At 38.6% G+C, this 20,162-nt stretch overlaps 1 protein-coding gene across 1 annotated transcript in view; it reads left to right on the top strand.

Annotated features, from left to right (window-relative positions):
- The window catches only part of ITSN1 (intersectin 1), a 205,198-nt gene that overhangs the window by 166,866 nt on the left and 18,170 nt on the right, over positions 1-20,162 (top strand). Inside the window, exons 28-32 of the mRNA XM_026652104.2 lie at positions 2,742-2,933; positions 13,953-14,074; positions 15,436-15,542; positions 17,281-17,464; positions 19,186-19,284. Coding sequence (XP_026507889.1) covers positions 2,742-2,933; positions 13,953-14,074; positions 15,436-15,542; positions 17,281-17,464; positions 19,186-19,284 — 704 coding nt within the window. The remainder of the gene's footprint in view (positions 1-2,741; positions 2,934-13,952; positions 14,075-15,435; positions 15,543-17,280; positions 17,465-19,185; positions 19,285-20,162) is intronic.

Raw genomic sequence — 20,162 nt, 5'->3', positions numbered from 1 at the left:
CGAATGGCTGGAAGTGCCGCCCCTCTCCAGAGTGGCCGCCCCAAGCACCTGCTTGGCAAGCTGGTGCCTGGAGCCGGCCCTGCAGGTGGCCACATCAGAAAAGTCTGCATCCCAAGTAGCACTAAATGGCCCTCTTATTGGTAGACTTAGCAGGGAAGCAAAAAAGTCAACTGGCATGAAGACTGATCTATCTTTTCACCACTGGTGAGGTAGCTCCCACCAGTTCAGGCTTGGGGCACACTAGCAAGGCATTGCAGAGGCACTTGTATTTTCTGTATTATAGGGCTGACAAGCTAGAACCTTTCACAAGCGCTAAACAATGTTTTATACAAATACATAAACATTCTAGTAATGTCTTACATTATTCGTATAATGAATATTGGACACATCAAACATGATCGTATCAAATACAACTTTATATTGACTTTGGAGAGTGTGTGGAAGAAAAGGGACGATCTTGTATTTCCTTTTGTAATGATAATGTCCTCATTTGGCATGTGGTCAGTCTAATAGGGTGTCTTTATGGAGGAAGTCTGGAGGTATGGGCTGGTGGAACAGAATATAGAGGGTTTTTTATGCAAAGGAGCAACTTATGGCTGTGGGGAGTAGAACTGAGAAGAATCTTCATAAGAGGAGAGTAGTGGCCAGGGTAGTACATAGAGAGGGGTCTTTAAAGTGTGCAATAGCACATGATGTCTGGAATTTGAAGGGGAAGGACTATCATAACATAACATGAATTGTATGACTTTGGACAGCTTTTTAAATTCTGTTGCATGGACGCATTTTGCCTATTGGGACCTTGAGACTTTCTTAATTTCTCACTGCTTTATATCTGTCCCCTTCTAAACCTGTGATGTGAGCACTGTCCTCCTAGCTTGAGAAATGAGCAGGACTTCCTTCATAGCCTGTGAGTGCCACTTCTGTATTGCCACAGGTAGAGAGGTTATTTTATAGAAATACTAGGAAACCTGTTTCCAAGCATTCCTGCTTACTTTAAAGAATAAGTGTGCTGCTTCCATAGTATTTGTAGCTTGTGCTGAGCTGGAGAGAGCGAGACAGGAACCTGCACTCTGATTCTAACCCATGTATCAGATGAAGTATTACAGATAACCACTGGGCCAACTGCATATCATTATTTTGTTTTTTTAATAGAAATGAGGGGTACATACGCTTTAATTTACTTATATAGTTATCTGTGGGTTTTGGAGCTGCTGTCACTGCTAGGAGTGCAAGCAAATTGGGATCATTCCTAGGGTTTTCCATCTGAGATGGGGTACAGTAGAACCTTAGAGTTTAGTAGTTTACATTTAACACGGTACTGTACTGTATTTGCTTCTTTTTTTTCTCTGCTGCTGCCTGATTGTGTACTTCTGGTTCCAAATGAGGGGTGTGGTTGACTGGACAGTTCATAACTCTGGTATTCATAACTCTGAGGTTCTACTATATATTCAAAACTTCACTAGCAAACTTAAGTGTAGTGGGATAGGACCAAATTCAGACTTTATTTGGCTTGATACAGTATTAGTTGGGACAAATAACAATGGATGACAAATTACCTTTTTTCAGCTTAAGAAACAGAATGCTAAAAATGTATAAATGTTAGAGAAACTCTGCACTGAAATGTGTACACCATATATAGTCAAATGTGGAAATTAGCTTGGATTAGTTATCTGACTCCTCCTTAGCATGATAGGCAAAGCAATAATTAAAAGGAGTCATAACAGGCCCCAGGTCTCTGGAAAAGTAAACAGGAATTATTTGGAGTTATACAAGTGCTAGCATGGAGTACTGGGAGGAAATTAATGCTGAATATCATGGAGCTGTTTCCTGACACTGAGATCTATTAGACTGTCAAACGATCTTTTGAGGGGAAAATACCAGAAGCCCCATTGCTTGGAACATAGAACACAGCGGAAAGGATAAGGAAATAAGTTGTTGTTGTTGTTGTTGTTTTGTTTAAAAGAGAATACAGCCCTACCTTGTTTGGGAGAATTGGGCCAGTTTTCTAATTTTCCTCTCTATTGTGATTGTGCAGAGCCCATTGTGTCCTGGGAGCCACTCAGATATACTGAGTTCCATGATAAGAAAATAGAAAAATATATTGCAGGCAACAATTTTGCCCTGGCAAGAGGATGGGTTAAATGACCTAACAAGTTTTCTGATTTTTTTTCCCTCTTCCCCCCTCCCCTCCCAACAGTCTCTAATTTCTGATATTCTAAACATCTCTGGCAGCATTGGCACCAGAGGGATATCATTGCTTGCTTTCTCCTGACTGGAGCTGTGTTTAGGCTTTCTCCCCCTTCAAAGAGAAGTTATAATACTTTGAAGAAAGAGTCCATACCCTAAATTTGTAAAAGTGGGGGTTCGAAAATGTTCTGTATGCCACAGTTATTTGTCAGTTGACAAGTCCTAGCTGAGAGAGTAGGCTTTGTAATGCTAGAGAAGATCCAGAACATGTGGGATTGTTTTGTCTCCACATAAAATCACTGTAGAGCTTTTGTGGGTAGAATAACTATAAAACTAAAGTTAAATGGCTGTAGAAAACTAATATCTAATCCTAGAACAAGTTTTGACTTTCAGAAAGTCAATCTTGATATATAAACCCATCTTATTATTTGCTGAGTATTTTCTAGCCAGGGAAATATTGCAGACAGTAATCATCATTGTAACTTGAATACACTTACATATGCTATTTTACTGGAATGTTATCGATTGTATAGACTTGTTCATTTATCTTACAGTGTGCCAAGTAATTGGCATGTATGACTACACTGCACAGAATGACGATGAACTGGCATTCAACAAAGGCCAGATCATAAACGTCCTGAACAAGGACGACCCAGATTGGTGGAAAGGAGAAGTGAATGGACAAGTGGGTCTCTTCCCATCCAACTATGTGAAACTGACGACAGATATGGACCCAAGCCAGCAATGTAAGTGTCCTGTTTACTATCTTACTGTTACTGCTTATGTAGTATTTTAAAATGTAACATGCAGCATTGCTATGATTCTGCTATGGTTTGCAGAACTCAAAGCTTGACCACTGCTGCATTTGCCAAAGTCTCTTTGAAGACCTTCTGTAAAAGAAACCTTATTTTGTGTTTTGGTTTTTTTAGTTCCATCCCCTTTGTAGCATGTTCCCTTTTATCATTTTTGCATCATGCTGTTTACATGCCTGACTCATTTTCCTAGCTTGAATTTTGCTCATTGTTTTGTTTTGCTTATGTGTTGTTTTCCTCCTTTTTCTAGGAATCATATGTTGTCCATCCCCCACTCAGGCTTGAAAGTCCTCAAAGAGACCCACTATCCCATATCACTGCCCAGAGGGATGATGGGAGATGCAGCCTTGATCATGTGACTTCCAGCATGATCATCTACTGCCTTCTGAGTAGAAGAACACACTGCAGAGCAGTTTACCTCATTTTACATTAGTTGCATGTAATCGCAATGTTTGAGTTAATTATCTACAGATATAGAAGCAAAATTAAAAAAAAAAAAAAATACACAGGATAGTGGGTCCTTTTGTGGCTTTCATAGTTACCAAACTAATTTTTTCCACCTTTGCACAGGTGCTTTCAGTAGTTTTACAAATAATTTTAAATGTGTATTTTAGCCTTTTAAAGGAAAAGAATAAATAAAATTTCTGCAATGCAATTTTGTTCTTGCAAAAAGACCCACTATCAAGGAATGCTGCATGTGCTATTAAAATTGTTCTAAATGTCCATAAATCTGAGACTTTATGTATCTTTTTTTTATTTTTCACTTGTCCAGTGTTATCAATGTCTGGTTTTTTTCTATTACAAAAGAACAGAAGGAGTTAAATCAGTTTAAGGAACTTTAACACATGCCCAATTGGTATTTTGTTCCAGTTCTTATACTATATGTATCAGGTGTTCCTTGTTGAGTGTGTAATACATTGTGGACAGAAGAAATTAATTTCCTTCCAATGCAAGAGATACTATCCTTGCATAATGCTGTAATCCTTATTGCATTAATTTTATTTTGCACGGTTATTTGTAGCTACAGTAAGAAAGCATCTTTGTTTTGTTTGTCTCAGATTTGTGTGGTTTTTGCATTTTCATATCTGAAATCAGTAGAATACTACATTCATGTGGTCTTTGAGAATTAACATGACTTTTTTTTTTTTTTTTTCAACCTGTTACATGAAGTTTTATTACCATTGTTACTTTTACATGACTATGGAACATCATCTTTTGAACAAGTAATTATCTTGACAAGAAAGAATGTATAGAAATATCTCCCTGCAATTAATTTCCAATGTTTACATTTTTTAACTAGACTGTGGAATTTATACAAATTAATATTAAATGGAGCTTACAGTCAAGTTTATGTAGTAGATGTGCTGTAGCCTAAGCCATGTTTGTCTTTCAAACATTAGTTATAAGCTCTTAATGAAATGCCTGGTGCTCTCTGCACCCGGGGGGAAAAGAACCATGCCTCAAGCACAATATAGCCGTTCTACTAATGACTTTAACATTTAGTCATGTTCTGTTCATGTATTTCTAAATTTCATGCTGGCGGTGTCGTAGAGTTCCTTCCTTACCCCTTCCCCCTTTTCATGTGGTGCAAAGAACAAGTGAAGCTCCTTATTCAATTGCACTTCAGTATTTTCATTGATATGAATGTAAAATATATAAATATATAAAACCTGCAGCTTTAACAACTGTAATACAGCCTTTACAATTAGTCACATGTATAGATAATTAAATTCTTCGTATAAAAAGCTAGACCAAAATGTGTTTGTCGTCTTCTTGCTGTGTACAAACAGAATTTGACAAGTGGTATTAGTATGTGTAACAAATTAACCATACATGAATAACCTGAAACTCCGCTTTTAATACAGAGGGAAGTTTGTGGTGTTTCCTTTGCATACTGAGACACACTCAAATTGATCACAATTAATTACAACTTTTCAAACGTGGCTCCTGATCGTAAGTGTTTTCTAAATGCTACGTTGAAACCAATCAACATGCAAGTCTCATCTATCAGTAGAGAGTGGAGCAATTGTAGTATGTTACCACATTGACTCTCAAACTTAATTTTAAGACTAGGATTTAAGCTTAAAATTTGCTTGTTAGTTTGCTACACAGATTTTCCTTCTCCTAGAAGTGCATTGAGCACGGTACAATATAATGTATTTCCTTCATTAGTTTGCAAAAAAATATGCTCTGTACACCAGCATAACTTAATGTAAATATTTTGCATAGCACTCAAACATTTTCGTACTATAATCATGCATGCCAGTGTTACTTGAGTGAAGGCTTTCTCGACATTCCCATTATAAGTTAGTATGTGTAAAGATGTGTAACTTGACTATAAACATTTGTCCTAAACACAATATTGGCCTGTATAACACCAGCCCATAAATGGATTTTCTCCAAATTTGGGCAATATCTTTGTAATTACAGTACTTAAATGAATATTTTTCTCTTCTCTGTACATGTAGTGGTGTCCGGTGCTTTTTTGTGTAGTGCTGTTTTTTAAAGTGTTTGTTTAAAAAAAAAATAATCAAGCAGGCAATATTTTTAAACAAATTTTCGTAAGAAATTTTGATACACTGGCTTATTATGCATGATTGACAAATCACAATGGCACCAAAGTTCATGAGGTTAATGAGCCATGAACTGAAGAGTCTAAGTTTGCTCTATAAACACATTAGTGTATAGTGTGCCAAGAATCCTTGTTCTGAAGAGTGCTGTGTACCACTTGACACGGCAATAGTTTATAAAGCAGTCCATTGTTGCGAATAATCAACTCACTAAATAGCTCAAATCACACACTAATGTGTCCTGAACAAGACGTTCAAGTGAGCCATTATGGTTTATGTTAAAGCACATGAAGGTAAAAGGTATCCATAATATGTGTTTACTCAATAGACTGTAATAATTCAAGGGAATTGTATTTGCTATGTAGTTACTTTATTTTCAAAGGAATTGTAGTATCAGAATGAACTGTCATACACATCCATTGTTACCTTTCTAGATTTTCAAATTTCTACATTATGTGAAAACAAAATCAAAGGGACTCTAATGGCAAAAAACGTTTACATTAGATCCTTTAATATTACACCATTGAAAGCAAAGACTTTGAATTGTTCCTCAGAATCCAATTTTGACTCTTCTCCTTCTTAATTCATCCAGTCCATCTAAAAAGATCTTTAGCCTCCTCAACCACACAAAACCCAAAAGGCTATCGAGCCTGGTTCTGCAGCTTCTTCTTGGTGTATATGCAACATGCCTCAGGTGGCAAGCAGACGTATCCAGCAGAAACCTTAGCCTGCCATAGTGACTCAAATGACACAAATGACAAGCTCCACAGCCACATTGAGATTCAGAGCTTCCTGTGATGAATTACTCCCATGTCCTTGTTTCTTCAGTCCCCTGACCTGGGACTGCAAAACCAGCAGATATGAATCCCCCTCTAGGAGGAAGTAACACCAACATGTACACAGAGGAGGAAGGGTGCATGGCCTGTCAATCATTCAACATGTTTTTAATTTATTTAACCACAATTTAGAAAAAGAGGGAAATCCTGTCACTCGCCTCATGCTGCAAGGCTCCTGAAAGCCATTCTATGTATAGGAAAAGTTAATCCTCATGTTGCATAGCAGCTTTTCTTGCTCTTTCTGGCTAACAGGAAAGCTACAACAACACTGCATACAGGAAAGGAGCGGTCATTCAAAGGGACAATGATGAGATTGGGTTTATGGCCCCTTTTATGTCTTTTCTGCACAGTTCATAGACATTTAGTCATCTGAGGAAGAAGTTTCCTTCATGAAAGTGGTTGGAGAGGGACTTCCCGAGCATGCTCGATGGAGCTGTCAACACAATTTTCAACACTGATTGCCTTCAGCAAGACTTCATCCCTGGGATGTGGGTTGTCTGGAATATTGTACTTAATTTGGCATTTTTCAGGTTGTAGAAGAGAGATTTTTCTATTTGGAATAGGGATTAGTCTCTAACTTCGGTTTACTTGAGTAAAAGTAGCCTAAGTGTGTAGTTTAACACAATAACTATGACTGTGTATTTAAGTACTGATATAGGCAGCAAATTTGCAGACTTTGCATCAGGCCTCTCACCTGAATTATCATTTTCATTTTCTTTATTCCTCTTTATTCTATTTTAGAAACTCCTTAAAGGAAAGCTGCATTGATTTTGCTCAGCACAAACTAACCAAAACTAGTCTGGCTCAAATCCATATAAATGTGTTTGTAACCCTCTTGTGATAACTAGCATAATGCCATGAAATGACCTAGTGTTGACAACAGTATAAATCAGATTATGGAACAGTTTTCATTCTGCTGTATTATTGAATTAACAATTAGGTGAAAAGTGTTGTTTCACTGTATTTATATTTGTACAATTTATATTATCAATTAATACTATAGTAAAGTTTGTGAATCTAATGCCTGTGGAAGGCATTGGTTTGACAATATGGGATACTGAAAGCCTCTATTTATCCTAGCTACAGAACAAGAACTTTGGGATGATTGCTAATGTGAGGTTTCCATTCACTCTCCTGCCTTGCCCTTCATGCCCCTTCAATTGGCTTAAACTCTGACCCTGCAGCAGCCGTAGCTAGTGGTGAGAAGGAAGTTCAGCCCTGGTAGTCCATTCGCTTTTTAACCTCTGTGCTCAGACTGTCGAGGGTTCTGGTTTGTGCCCACAGAATATTGGACTAGCACCTCCAACTCACAGGTCCACATAATTCCTTGGCAGTGAGATAGTAATGTCTTTTGGTAACTACCAAGCTGAACTGAATTCAAACCAGTGACTGAGGTAAAAGGCTCCACATGAAAAGACCACATTCCTCACAACCACATGCAGGATTATTTATACTGGACTGCTCCTCAAAGTCACACAGCTCTGGTAATTCTGGATCCTGACCTCTTCCCTAGGAGAGGGACTCTGAGTCAGTTCCCCTTCGTTTGGTGAGAAAGTAAAGCCAGGAAAGGAAGATGACCGGGAGAGCTTTGTCCTGAAAGGAAATAATTAAGTAACAAGTTTACTACTATGTCTGTTTCTGAGTTTTTGGAATATGGTTCTTCTAACTCCATTGAGGACTGTTTGGGACCTTAGTAGGGATTCAAATGTCACCCTGTGAAAGTTACCTCTTGCTCTGTTGTACAGTAAACTTTGGTAGTTGACATTCATAGAAAATTTCAAAGACTGTTAATTGAGAAGCTCACTCTTGTTGCTGAAGAAAGTATAAAGTTGGACTGGGATGCTCTTTCCTGTTTCAAATCGATGATGGTATTTGAGTGCAAGATGAGTTCCCCGTAATTCCTTGTCATTAGCATACGCTGGTCAGAGGCCCATGATGGACAATATTTGGTCCTGGATCAGTGATATGATTTATAGAGCCCCGCAATGCTCTAAATAATGGCCAGAAGTCAATGGAAATCTGCCAATTCATATTTTTAGGTGCACATGGGATTTTATTCTTCCCATGGCAAATTTTGGGGAGAAATAATTTAGTTATATTTTTAAAAAAGTTTTAGGTTTCCTGTTCCCCCTTGAGTGCCTAACCAGCCTTTACCCTTCAACTCCTTGTTACAAGATTGAAGGAAGTGTTCCTTTCTTCCCCAGTAAGACAGTGTAAAAAACCACAAAACATTCAGGAAGGCTGTTGTAGCTGCAGAATGGGGGTTGACAGTGATGTACTAGAAATGTGTGCTGTTGAGTTTCATAAGGCCAGTCTCAGACTGTCATTTACATGTCAGAATTTTAACAAAAATTAACATGACTGTTGTGAAAAATCTGTATCAATAAGACTCTACCACCTCTCCAGCATTGGGTGTGAGCAAGTGAAGGAGGCATATGATGTCTGTGACTTGTTCTGGCAGAAAGAGATTAGCCCATGCAGACTTATTTTGTAGGCTGGCCCTTTAAACCTAATGCTCCCAGATCTTTTTTCGCCTAATGCAAAATTTCAACTATTTTTGAGAGCGGTCCATGTTCTACCAGTAGATGGATATGTGTGGCCAGTTAAGAAAGCATATACCCTATGCAAGCTCCTCAAGGCATGGACCGTGTCTTGTACGCTTTCAGTACTTTACTTGATATACCTTTCATTTATAATGATACTGAGCAATATTCTTCACTGGAACACAGCTATTTGGCCTGTTTGCCTCTAGAGGAGAGTACCATTGTTCATTCAGCTGTGGCTGCTTGATTAAACCTTCCAAAATTGTTAAAAATGTCCATAAAGGAAGATTTAGGCCTTGTTTAATGAAGCAGAATGGCAAGGAAAAAATGAGGGGTAGACAAAAGCATCATGGAATTTTGCACCCCTTCTGTCTGTCAGTAGGTGGCCTCCCTCCTTAAATCCATTGGAATTGTCCTAATCATGCTTCTGTAGTCCTGGTGAATATCAGATAAAAAGATGTGAGAACAAAGATGTTCTTCAGATTTCCTTTTGTCGCACTTGTGGGAGGGCTAGTGCCATCTCTCTACCAGAGTTCAGATAAGCTGGTCTGATGACATGGTGGTTAAAATGCTGTCAGCCAATTTACTCTACCACTACTATCATTACCACCATCATTTTACAGTCTTCCTTAGGATTCTCTGTGCAGAAGGGTTAAAGAATATTTGTTTTAAATGGAGTTCTAAATTTTATTTCTACAATACGTTGACTGTAGTTAGGCAATGGGTCTTTTTTTTTTTTTTTACAGGCCTATAAAAACATTCTTTAACGGACAACATAGGGTCATAGAAATTGGAGCTGGAGAAGACCTATTTGATCACTGGAGTCTACAACCCCTTTTGATATTGCCTTCTAGTGGAGGATGCACAGTACCAGCTGTTTGTACTAAGTTGATGGTACAGCAGGGATGGTGTCCCTAGCCTCTGTTTGCCAGAAGCTGGGAATGGATGACGGGATGGATCAGTTGATGATTACCTGTTCTGTTCATGCTCTCTGGGGCACCTGGCACTGGCCACTGTTGGAAGAGAGGATACTGGACTAGATGGACCTTTGGTTTGACCCAGTAGGGCCATTCTTACATCTGAAGTTAGCCAGTAAGCTCAGAAGAAAGAAAGAAAGGCAAAATGGGGTTGTCTTAGCCAATCAGAGTGCACAGATGCTGTATAAGTATTGAGATATAATTATTTTCCCCCAATTATGCAAAGCCTTAGCATTTTTGGGCAAGCCTGTGAAATAATTTTGTACTGCATCCACCTCTTTGAGACATAGTGGACAGGAGTCCGTTGTGATTTCACCACTATACTGTGCTGACGTAAAGATTGTGGTTCGACCTGGCCATGTCGTTATTGGGGATACATCCCAAACATAACTGACTCACTTTGCATTAAAAGGGTGTGTGCATGTGTGGAATAGTTATGTCTCCACCAGATTCCTGTTGCAGAAGTAGAGCCCCGCTGCTTGTTCCATTCATCTCTAGTGATTGGTTTATATCCATTTTTGTTTTCAAGGCTGCCTTTGCACAGAAAGGGGGCAGGAACTTTCATTTTGTAAAATAAATCTTTACAATTCTAGAATCCCCCAAGTCAGAGGGCCCTGCTGTCACAGGAGACCAAAGAGAGGCTTTCCAGAGGAATAGTTGCACACTCTCATTCCAGGCGTCCAGTTTGCCTCATCCTCTGTTTCTTTCTCAGCTATACAGTGTGTCTGAATATCTGTGCATTGGCTGATACTCATTAACCAACCAGAGTGCAGGGATTTGCATAATTGTATGATTGTTTCTTATTAAATATTGTGAATATGCAAATACCTCTCTTTTAATTGGCAATTGTAAACCCTTTGCTCCACTAGTTGCTTAAAAGAAAAACCCTAATGAACCCCACTTGCCATAGACTTCAGTGGCACCAGGATCAGACCTTTTCTCTTTGTCTCTGTTCCCCTAAAACCCTTCCTTCTCCATAAGCCAACGTGATTCATAATTACTTTACATTCGGAGGATCCTAGCCTCTTCCTCCAAATTCTGATCTGAAATAAGATATACTGTCGTTTGAGAAGAGCCTTGCTAAGGTTCTGTATGGAAGGGAAGGGGTAGCGATGGTGAGAATGAATAGAAAGAAAGGGATAAAATGTTTCTAACTATTATTTTTAACAATTTACTGTTCTGTCCGTATTTAGGGCCTGATCCTAGAGCCCATTGTAATTGATGGGCTTTTGTCCAGGACCTGTAAGTTCATCAGGGCAGGGACTGTTCCCTTATTTTTGTGAGCACCCAGCACAATGATCGTGATTGGTGCCTCTGGAAGTTCCTGTAATACAAATAATAGCAATAACATACCGCAGTGGCAGCCATTGGGGGGTGAGGGAGGACTCTCTTTAATTTACATTGTGAATATTTGATTTCAAGTTTCAGAATAAAAGAGTAATAGCCCAAGGGTGTTTCTTGTTAACTTGATGATAACCATCTCTCTTTCCTGGGGAGATCTATGCCTTCAGTCTGTTTAGTTAACTCCTGATGCAATTATTGTCTTATACCTTCAAGTTGTTCGAATGAACTTCAAGTTTATTTAAAAGGACTGTTCCACAGTCTCTCTTCAATATGATAAAGTCTCCTTTTTTAAAAAAATCAGGAAAATTTCAAGAAGTGCAGAGAAGGAGCTCAGCAACACACGTTAGTCTCATTTCAACAAGGTGTTTAGATACCGGACTGACTTAAGCACATGAGTAGCTGCACTGGTGACTACTCATGCTTAAAGTTAGGAACCTGCTTAAGTTCCTTGCTGAATTAGGGTTTTTGAGATAGATGCTTTCCATTTGTCAGTGGCGGCAGCACCTGCTTATCCAAGGCAGTTTATGGCCTCCCAAGGAAGGATCTCTTTTAGTTGGTTGAATTCATAATATTATTACAGCTGCAAGTGGAATTTAGACTTTTATTAAAAAAAAACCCACTAGTTATAGCCCTTTCATCTCACATTTTAGTTTGAAAAGGAACCCAAACATTGTTTTTTATGTCAAGAGGAGAAAGTTCCTAATCTTTTTGCACCTAAAAAAATCTCTCTCTATTGGAAAAGTCTTTTCCACTTATTCTGCTCTGATTGAAATCAGGTTTTTCCCCCCAGATATTAAATGTTCAAAAGGAGACTAATTGTTGAAGTTCGAAGTGACCTATTTGAAGTTCCCATTGGCAATCTGTCAAGCTATTTGAAAAAATGTTCCTTTTTGAGATTTTAAATGTTTCATATAAAACTTTAGTGGTTGGAATAACACTTCAAACCAAGGTTATCAGCATATTTGAAGAGAAAATCTCTCCAGTCTTAAAAAAACAAAACAAAACACTTAGGTACGGTGTTTGTATTTGCTGAGCCTGGCAACTCAGTAAGAAAACTAAACTGGTTACTAGACCTGTGTTGTACTGTATGTACAGGAAAATTGCTCTGAAAGCAGCCATTTATAAAGCAGGATTGAAGCTTTTGGTTTTTGAACAACTCCAAGAGTTTCTAATATTTTTCACTAGGCCAGTGCGTGAGTTCATTGATTATTCTCAATGTTACCTTCTCATCTTATCAGGTTTAAAGTTTAAAGAATCTCATTTAAAGAACTACACTATGCAATATCTTAAAGGACCATTTTCAATGTGTTTAGGCCCCCAAAATGATCTACCTTAAAGTTACTACAGTCCTACAGGATGCCCCCTTGACTGTTCATATCTAATTTTTCTTTGTCAAATCTACCACTCCAGTAAATATTTTAAAAACTCTTTTTGTAGAACCCATGAGTGTGCTCTGCTGCTAATCAGCCAACAGAGGGAGCATGAGTTGGCTAAAGCAGAGGTTCCCAAACTGGTTCATGGACTACTTAATAGTGATCCATAGAAACCTGGCTGGTGACGGGCTGAATTTTCCTTGTTTCCAGCTACTAAATTGCATTTAAAAAGCTAAAAATATAGTAAATACTCTCCTAGTATTAAGTTTACATGGAAGCAATTTCTATAGTTGCTACAAGGAAGTGATGTGATTGAGAATAGGAGGAGAGGTGGTTCACACTATGAAAAATATGAGAACACCTTACCTAAAACAATACTCTCCTCAAAGTCTGGTCTAAGTATGTTGGTATCATTGATGATGCTGGTGAACAAATAAATAAAAAGCGTTGATCATTCTAAACTCCATGAAAAATTTTGGAATAGCAAGTTCTTCTGTCAAAAAAGGCCATTTTGTCAAAATCGAAACTTTCCATGGGAACAGGTCAATTTTGAAATCTGAGATCTTAATACTGAGAGAAGTGCCGGTGTGGACAATGCTATGTTGGTGGGAGACGCACTCTTGCTGACATAGCTACCTTTGCTTATTGGGGGTGGTTTAATTATGCCGATGGGAAAGCTCTCTCCCACTGGCATAGCGTGGCTGAATGGAAGACCTTACAGCAGGGCAGCTGCAGGGGTACAGCTGTGCCACTGTAAGCTCTCTAGTGTAGACATAGCCTAAAATGGAGCCTCTTCTCAACGGTACCAACCTCTGAGGGTTGACTCTTGCAGTGTATGGCTATTTGAGAGAATACTTCTCACCGCTGTTGTATTTATTGTATTCCCTATCACAGCAGTTAAGATCCACCTGGATGCTCTAGCCTCCCTGTCCTTTAAATCTGCTCCCTCTTAATGCTCACCAAAGCTTTAGTTCAGTCATCCTCAGACTGCAGGCTTTTGTTTTAGCCAGGCTTTCATTCATTTGTTTTATTAATTGTTAGGTTCAAGACAGTGGAGTTGATGAACAAATAAATAGTAGGACTGTGATTTTTTTTATTGAGCCTTGCTTTAGAGGCAACTCAAGCCTTTTGATTTTTCAAGTAAATAAAGATGAAACATTTTCAATTTTGTGCTGTTACGTGTTGAGAGAATGATAAATTAAATGAACAGGTGGCTGTTATTGTTAGTGAAGCATTAGCTGAAATATCACCGTTTTAATCCATTTCCAAATAGCCCTCACTAAATTCTCTGTCTCCTTTGTGTTTTCCAGGGTGTGCTGACTTACACCTCCTGGACATGTTGACGCCTACTGAAAGGAAAAGGCAGGGATACATCCACGAACTGATCGTAACAGAAGAGAACTATGTAAATGACCTGCAGTTAGTCACAGAGGTAAGAAGAATGGCCAAGGTTTGCAAAAGGGAGAGCTGAAAAGTAAGCTCCTAAATCCACATTTAGTCACAGAAACAGTGGCTTGATTTTCAAAAGTGCTGACCACAGAGCACCTCATACTCGCCTGAGTGGGAACTGTTGGTTGCTCAGCACATTTGAAGAGTGGGTCACTTATTTAGATGCCTAAACATGGATTTGGGAGCCTAACTGTAGTCCCTCCGTTTTTAAAAAATAGTGACTAGTAACTTAATCATACAAAGTTGTCGTTTTTTGTTTGAAAATTCCTGCCTTGTCTGACTTGACTTGAGCTTTTAGTATTCATGAGCATGTGAGTCTCTTATTATCAGCATTGAGACATCATCATTTAAACCTTCTGTTTTAGTACAGTCTTTTCACTCCTGAGTCTAAAAGTTTATTTCTCATGTATATTCTCTTAAGACTTAGAGGTTTAACTCATTGCGCAGAGATTCTACAGCCACAGTGGCACTTAGTTATCTGCTTTTCTGTGCCTAAATTCAGTTGCTTAATAGTTATTATGTGCATCTTTCATGCCGGGAAAATGGAAGCCAGATAGACATCTAAGGTGAGCCTCTTAACTGAGGGAGAGCCCTTCTTTGCCAAAATGGTCAAGATATGCAAACCTGATATGTGGTTAGATAAATAAAATAAATCAGTGAATAATTATTTATTCAGTTCTGTGACTGCAGCAAAAAAACTGGAAAAAAAATCAGTTAATTTTTCTTGCCAAAATGAAAAACTGAAATAATTTCATTCAGGTTGATTCAAATAGACATTTCATTTTGAAATGAAATTAAATATTTTTATATTTATGGGTTTTTTTTAGTTTTTTTTTTTTCTTTTGGCTGAAACTATTTGCTGAATTCAGTACAAATTCATGAATAGTTTTGATACTCCCCAAAATGATTTTTTTGGTGAATTTTCTATTTGCCAGGAAAAAAATTTTTTCCAGCTCTAATCAGTAATAAATCAGGCGTCTGTAGAGTTGAGGCCAAAGTAGACTTCTATGTAATTTATTACTGAGATATTTTGCAAGGGACCACTAGTATAAGGAAATGCCCAAGGTTAAAACAGAAATAAGCCATCTTGTAATTAACATCACTGATGCAAGTTTAGATTATGCCTTGTGAAGTGATACACTGTTCTCGAACATCTTATCTGGAAACATTATGGAGCTCTAAGGCCGACAGTATGTTTGAAATCTGTTCTAATGAAAATTAAATGTTATATTATTATTATTAAGTACGCAGACCTCTACATGGAGATTATGAACAGGAAGCTTTGTCACTTTGAATTGATTTAACAGTACACTTTCTAAATTGCTTCATTTTCTGCATCTGTAGATCTTCCAGAAACCACTGATGGAGTCTGAGCTGCTAACAGAAAAAGAGGTCGCTATGATTTTTGTTAATTGGAAGGAGTTGATTATGTGCAATATCAAACTACTGAAGTAAGTTGCTTGTCTGTATTTATCAACAATAAAATAATTGACCTTTCCTGTCCCCTCCTAATTATTTAACTGTGTGAAAATAGTATTTGCTACCAGTGAAAACAGCAGCAGATTGCAAAGAATATAATATAATATTATGGCTTCGAATTCCTTTTTGAGAAAATCAAGTAGTTTGTGCATATTCATAGGTTGAAAAGTGTCATTTTACTGCCTAAATAAATAAATCTGTTTTGCTGTGAAAATGATAAAAGTTCTGTGCAAAAGAGGAAACATTTCCCTGGAGCAAATTTGTGAAAAAGAATTAATTTTAGCCCACAAAAGGGAGATTTTCAGCTTCAGGCTCCAATTCAGCAAATACCTAAGCTTATACTTTACTTTAAGCACATGCTTAAGTGATGTGCTAAATAAGGATGGACTTAAGCACATGCTTAACTGCTTTGCAGAATCGGGACATCAACTATTTTCATCAAGAAAATCTGCGTTTGCTGGTACACCTGGCCACATTTCACCCTTGTTGAGATTCATAAATACTCATGTAAATATTGGCAATACAAAATGGCAGTTTCATTTAAATCTAACATCCTTCTTATTTCTCACTTGGTCCACTGCTCAGAGTTTGCTGATGGTAGTGGGTGGTTATGGTCCAATTCTGCAAGACTCAAAACAACATGCTGTCATCAAAGTCACTCCCGCAGGACTTCTCAGTGAAGGGTTTTCCTTCAGGAACTCTTGGCGACTATTCACTTCAGGATGATGAGTTTGTTTTGCATGCAGTATAATATAATGCTAGTATATTTACATTACTCTCCTCCTAAGTGACAAACCTGGAAATCAATCTAAATCCAGTTAATGTGCACTATTTCTATGTTGTCTGAAGCAACTTGCATTGCTTCTTGTATACATACTCCATATACTGTACGTGGACTAAAGTTTAGTCCAGATAAATATTAAAATGACAGTATATAAACTCTTGAAGTACTTAGTCTCAGAAGAGGCCTTTGGATGCAAAGACATATATCCCAAATTCAACTATCCCACCTTCTATATGGTTGATACAAACTTTAGATTCACTGATATTATGCCGGACTTTCTCCTTCTGAATATGTTTCCTTTTTGATACACCTCTAAGATGCTAAAATATTGTTGTCCAAGTCATTTAAAATAGTGGTCTTTATTTAATAGTTAAGCCATTTGGGGCCAAATTCTTAGCTGGTGTAAATCAGCTTAGCTCCTTTGACGTCAGTGGCTGTATGTCAGTTCACACCAGTGGCTGTATGTCAGTTCACACCAGTGGAGGATCTGGCTTTGTGTGTGATTTCTTTCAGGCATTAAACTGTACCACTTTTCAGCATTTTGGCTGATGTGATGAAGGGAAGAAAATGCTTTGAACAGAACTGTATGTTTTAGAGGTTGTGGTCTTGTTCTAGGTTAGCAAAACAAGGAAATTGCATTGCTTTTTTTTTTTTTTTTATTTTAATTCTCAACTGGATTTGCCTCAAGTTAATTTTGAACAGCAGTTTGGTGACCACAAGAAGGAAACCAGACTAGTGGTTGAGAGTCCTCTATGATAGTATATTTTTACAATATGGAATAAATCCTGTGCTGGTCTTCTGCTGTTCTGTAACCCTCTTCATTTCAGAAATGAACTATCAGCTAGTTTATTTCAGGGGTCAGTGACGATCCATTAATGGTCCAGTTACACACAAAACATGCCTAGCATCTTTTGCTTTGTGTCTAGAGCACTGCGTGTTCGTAAAAAGATGTCTGGGGAGAGGATGCCAGTGAAAATGATTGGCGACATACTGACCGCACAGCTACCACACATGCAACCTTACATCCGGTTCTGTAGCTGCCAGCTCAATGGGGCAGCATTAATCCAGCAGAAAACAGATGAAGTCCCAGAGTTCAAGGAGTTTGTTAAAGTAAGAGACAAAATAACCATTGTGAATTTCTTACCTCTGAACTGCATCTAATCGTTTTGCTGATTACAAAACAGTGCTATGCTGTGGACAAGTGAAGAATCTTTAGGCCCGAATGTTCACTGAGGAACAAGATTTGGTCAGAACATCATAGAAGATGAAGTTTTTATTATTATTAACTATTAAAGTGGCAGTAGTATTACAGTAGCACCAAGAGGCCCTGCTAAAATCAAGGCCCCAATGTGCTAGGTGCTGTAGAAATACATAGTAAGAAACTGTCACTGCCATGAATGGGCAAGATGGACAAAGGGTGGGAGGAGAAGAAAAGGCAAAGAAAAATAGTGTTTTGCTCAACTATTACAGTAGCTCACAGGCAGAACTCTGGCCTCTTGGTTCCGTCTAGTGTCCTGTCCATCAGACTATGCTGCCTCTGAGGTAGAAAAGGCTTATTACAGTGGGACATCCAGCCCATCTCCCTGATAAGGTAGGATTGTTCCCACTTGAACTTTTCTAGTGATTAGTCCAGTTTATTTTTAAATGTCAAGAGAGATGGGACTTCCACCACTTCCTTGGAAGAGTATTCTACAGCTTAAGGAATTCACTGTCAGGAAATGCATATGAATAGATGGCTAAGAGACAGCGGAAAGAAGAATGTAATAAGGGCTTGTCTACACTTGAAACGCTACAGTGGCACAGCCTGAGTGCTGCAGGTAATCCACCTCCCCAAGAGGCGGTAGCTAGCGTTTTCTACACAAGGACTTAGGTTGGCTTAACTATGTCACTTGGGGGGAGGTGGGGAGGGGAAGGGGGGGGGATTTTTCACATCCCTGAGCGATGTAGCTGGGTTGACCTAACTTTTTAGTGTAGACCAGGCCACAGACTATCTATAAATATTTGGAGAGTGAAACTCCAAGTACTGCATGATGAATTATTATTCAGTGTGATACCTGGGGATCTGACTAAGAGTAATGGAGTTACATTAAAAAAAAGAGGAAATATAGATTAAATACCAGGGGAAATGTCCTGACAGTGCAATGTATTTGGCTGTGCAGTCGTCTGCTGAGGGGAAAGGTGAAAGCCCCATTGCTTGAGTATTTTAAAAAGGGAATTGGCAAAGCACTAGAAAATGTTCTGTAGGGGACAAGGGTGCTTTGGCAGGGGGCATGAACTGTATTATCTAGTAAATCTTTTCAATATATAATATCTGTGAAAAATGTTGTTAAATCTGCTTTATTCACTGAGCTGTCAAACTTCTCAGGTTACATTTGGAGGCAATCTACATAATTTCCAGTGTATATGTCACTTTTTTCTTTTGAAGAAAGAAATAGTGGAAATGTCTTTTTATAGTCAACATGACGACATGGGAGATAATGTTGTTGTAATGACTTCCATTCAAACCCATTAATAAATAATGTCCTCATTCATAAGCCCTGTCCCATAGTAAGGAAGCTTACTTCAATCAGAATGTTTATACAGTCCGAGAATATAGGTATCTCTAGGGATCATAAAGCTGCTCTCATCTCTGACATACTCTACCCTATTTTGTAAAAATATGAGAAATTCTATTGCTCTGAATTTGTTTGTCATACTTCTTGTTCTGACTGAGAACAGGTTTATGTGACGCATTTATTGACTTACCATTTTATCTTTTACCTTTTTTCAGGAATTTGTCTTCCACTGTCATAAACAAGCTGGTTAACAACATCTTACCTTTCATATTTCAGAGGTTAGCAATGGATCCTCGCTGTAAAGGAATGCCGCTGTCAAGTTTTCTGCTAAAGCCTATGCAAAGGGTAACAAGATACCCGCTAATAATTAAAAATGTACGTTTTTTTTGTAAACATACTGGAATGTATTTAGAGTGCCCCTTGGCTTGTAGCTTATTTGTAGTTAAGTTTCCCTATGTATGTCCATTCTTGCTATTCTCAAGAGGCTAGACACGTCTGGTATGATGGGGAATATGGGCCAAATTTGTATTTCAATTACACTGGGCTAAATCATGAGTAACTCGACTGACTGCAGTGGAGTTATTCTGTATTTACACTGGCATAATGGATGGAGGAGCGTAATTTATATGCCAGGGAATGGGAGGGTTTAGCAGCAAAAGCTGGGTGGTGGGTATACAGTAAAGGAGTGGGGAGGGATTGAGTTGTCTTACACTTTCCTGCTAGCTGCTTTTCCTGCTGTACATGCCTCCTCCTCCCTCTCCCCCGGGCTTGTCAGTTATTCATTTTGCACAGCCATTGAAGCCAGATTTGTGCAAGTTACATTACTTTACAACTTACATCCATTTTCTGTCCAACTTTCATCTGATGTCTAACTCACATCACCATTACCATTACTACTGAATTTGGCCCAAGACTTATCTAGGAGAGAGACATTATACCAGGCCTGAATTTGGTCTGAAAAGTCAGATTCTTTCATCAGCCCTGAATCCTCCTCTGTATATGACCAGATGTAATGGGGTGGCGCCCACCTCTCGTGAGCGCCCCCTTCTGGTCAGGTGTGTCTGCAGTCTTTCAGTTCTGGTGACCCCTGTCGGTGGGTTCTCAGGTGGCTTTTCAGTGATTCAGCCCTCCCGCCGAGTCTCTCTCACTGTCTGTATGTGAATTAGAACAGCCCCCTTCTGGGGTATACACTGCACCAGGGGCCTATCTCAGGACCCCTCGATTGGTGTCTCTCTAGCCCTCCCCAGGCTCAG

Source organism: Terrapene carolina, unplaced genomic scaffold (genome assembly GCF_002925995.2).
Source record: "Terrapene carolina triunguis isolate 2854851 unplaced genomic scaffold, T_m_triunguis-2.0 Scaffold31, whole genome shotgun sequence".
Lineage (NCBI taxonomy): Eukaryota > Metazoa > Chordata > Testudines > Emydidae > Terrapene > Terrapene triunguis.
The sequence above is the reverse complement of the archived record's forward strand: the minus strand, read 5'-3'. Positions and strand labels throughout refer to the sequence as shown.